The sequence below is a fragment of the Notolepis coatsorum genome, assembly GCF_963971535.1.
Source record: "Notolepis coatsorum genome assembly, chromosome: 19".
Lineage (NCBI taxonomy): Eukaryota > Metazoa > Chordata > Actinopteri > Aulopiformes > Paralepididae > Notolepis > Notolepis coatsorum.
This window is the reverse complement of record NC_140183.1, coordinates 21,792,706-21,795,704: the sequence shown is the minus strand read 5'-3', so window position 1 is coordinate 21,795,704 and position 2,999 is coordinate 21,792,706. Positions and strand designations below refer to the sequence as shown.

At 48.4% G+C, this 2,999-nt stretch overlaps 1 protein-coding gene across 1 annotated transcript; it reads right to left on the bottom strand.

Moving 5' to 3' along the window:
• Window positions 1–896: 896 nt before the first annotated feature.
• Window positions 897–2,143, bottom strand: pou3f2b (POU class 3 homeobox 2b; the record flags this gene model as incomplete). Its single annotated transcript, XM_084336314.1, has 1 exon — window positions 897–2,143. The coding sequence occupies exon 1, from the start codon at window positions 2,040–2,042 to the stop codon at window positions 897–899; it is 1,146 nt and encodes a 381-aa protein (XP_084192440.1). The 5' UTR covers window positions 2,043–2,143.
• Between the last annotated feature and the right edge of the window lie 856 nt (window positions 2,144–2,999).

Sequence of the window (2,999 nt, the reverse complement as noted above, 5' to 3'; positions counted from 1 at the left end):
GTGCGTTCAAAATACTAAAATACTCACATATTCCATAAAGCCAATTTTGATGGCAATTATTGAAGGAGTTCAGCCATGGAGCTGCACTAATAATAATAATAATAATAATAATAATAATAATAATAATAATAATAATAATAATAATAATAATAATAATAATAATAATAATAGTAATAACAATAATAATATGGCTTTTATAACTCTATCCTAACATTAAGTAACCAAATAATAAATAACATTAAGTGGCCTGCGATTATACCAGTGCAACGGTGAATTTCAAAGGGGAAACGGGGTTTGCTTCCATGACTGACAAGACAGAATCAACCCCCCTCACATTTAGCCCCGGCGATGCTCAGCTCCCAGTCGCTCTGCTTTGAGATGCAGCTTTGCGTTTAGTTAAGTCCAATGCTGCTCTCTTGTGTGACTTTTCTGTTGGACGCACATTATAGGAATCGATGCCATAATATAGGAACTAATTATAGGCTAGGCGCACGGAAAATGTGTTGTGTATAAAAGCCAAGGATGTAAACCCATTCAAGAATCTTGACGCTATAGTTTTAAACCAGAATTCCCCTTTTTTTCATCAAGTAAGCTATAATTTCACACAAAAGGGCTACACCTTGAAAACTGCGTCGACACGAGTCACAGTGCTGTAAGGCAGATCCTCAGAACACACGCTATTGTGTTCCTGTAGCTCTTGGTTGGAGAAATGTGCCTTTTCTTCCCTCCTCGCTGCTATTCGATTTTTCCAAATATGCTGAATGCAGATTATTAAGTACTCACTGCCATCTATTATACATAAAACACTATATCGTCCGTAGTCCAGTGATTTATATATAACGTTCAGGATAAATAAAAAACAGACGTCGGGTAACCGGGGGGAGGTCCGTTATTGTTCACTGGACCGGGGTTTGGACTCCGTGGTGAGGCGGCGTGTCCCCGTACACATCCTCGGTCCCCGGGAGAGGTCCTCCGGGAGGCGTCATCCGTTTCTCCTTCTGTCTCCTGTTACAAAACCAAACCCTCACCACCTCCTTCTCCAGCTGTAGACTGTCCGCCAGTGAAGTAATTTCCAACGCCGCCGGTTTAGGGCACTTCAAAAAATGGCTCTCCAAAGCCCCCTTTACGCTCACCTCGATAGAGGTCCGTTTTTTCCGTTTCCTCCCCTGCGCGGCGATTTTGTCCAGGCTGGTCGGGCTGCCCGAGGTCGAATCCGCCTCCTCCAACCACTTGTTCAACAAAGGCTTCAGCTTACACATGTTCTTGAAGCTGAGCTGCAGGGCCTCGAACCTACAGATCGTCGTCTGGGAGAACACGTTTCCGTACAGCGTCCCCAGGGCGAGCCCCACGTCGGCCTGCGTGAAGCCGAGCTTGATCCTCCGCTGCTTGAACTGCTTGGCGAACTGCTCCAGGTCGTCCGAGGTGGGGGTGTCCTCGTCCGAGTGGTCGTGGTGGCTCTGCTGCTGCTGGTGCTGCTGTGACGGCGGGTGGCCGCCGCCGTGGTCGCTGAGGTGCGGACTGTGGTGGTCCTCGTGACTGTCTCTTAGGTTGTGGTGGTGCATCCCCTGTCCACTGCCCGGGATCAGCCCGTTGACGCCGAATCCCGATTGTGAATAAATAAGGCTTTGGCCGTTCGACGTCGCCATGCTCGGTATGTGCGCCGCCGTGGTGGTCCTCCACGCCCGGGCGTCATGGTGGTTCCCGTGCGCCTGGTGCACCTGCAGGTGGGGCGGCCGCGGCTGGTGCTGGAGGTTGCTGGAGTTGTGCATGTCTTCCCGGGTCGCCTGCACCGCGGGTTTGATGTCCTGCTCGCCGAGGGGGCTGGAGGACCACGGAGCTCCCTCTCCGTGCGACAGCGCCGTGATCCACTGGTGCGCGTGGCTGAGCGGGTGACTGTTGCTCTGTAACGAGGAGTAGTCGCTCTGCAACAGGGTCTGCGCGTCCCTGTACGCCGCGGTTTGCTGCATGCTCGCGGACTCCGAGTGCACAATGGATGCGCTGGAGGTGAGGATGTTGTAATGATTAGACGCTGTGGTCGCCATGACTCTCGGAGCCGGACTGATCGCTCTTATTAAAGGAACCTTGCATTTCACAGTTACTCTCTTGCCCACAGGCGTCTGTCTCCCAGGCTCTCTGCCAAGTGGACGCAGATGCGCACCTGGACTCCGCCCCGGCCCGGACGCTCATTGGGCGGGGGGTGGCTGATGGACGTGGTTGCTACGGGCAACGGCTCGCTGATTGGGCGCGGGAGAGTCTCAACAAACACTACCCCTTTTCTTGGAGAACTGTGAGTTCTGCGGCACCCCTGATACGTGAGAGATGGAGTGCGGCATGGAGGAGAAACACTCTGAATGGAACTGTAAGACAGTGATGCTTTACTTTGATCATACTATAGAATACATTTATAGCAACTTAAAAAGACCAACATGGGGGGAAGAAACCTATAGGCTATACATGTAAAGTAAACTTGTTTTGTAATATTGCTGTTTAAATAATATCAGATTTAGAAATGTTTATCAGTCGATTGTATTTTCCATTGATTCCATTTATGTTTCTGACATTAAATGCTGTTGTTGAGATACATACTAAGTGTGTTTAGTGTATTTTGATCTCAAAATATAGCCTGGTGGAAACTTTTAGTACATCAAAGGCGAAGTTATCTTTCCAGGTCAGACAGACAGCAGCCAGTTTCATATACTGGTTTATTTAAAACTTTAAATCTATTTGAAAGAGAAATAGGTTGAATTTTTTGGCTTATAGCACATTTGAAAGTATTATGTGAAAAGTTGTGGCCTATGTTGATGATGGCTCTGCAACATTTGATGATGGCTCTGCAACATTTATTAAATGTATTTATATTTGTGTGTGTGCATGTGCTCGTGTGTGTGTCTGTGTGTGTGTGTGTGTGTGTGTGTGTGTGTGTGAGAGAGAGAGAGAGAGAGAGAGAGAGAGAGAGAGAGAGAGAGAGCGAGAGAGAGAGAGAGAGAGAGAGAGAGAGA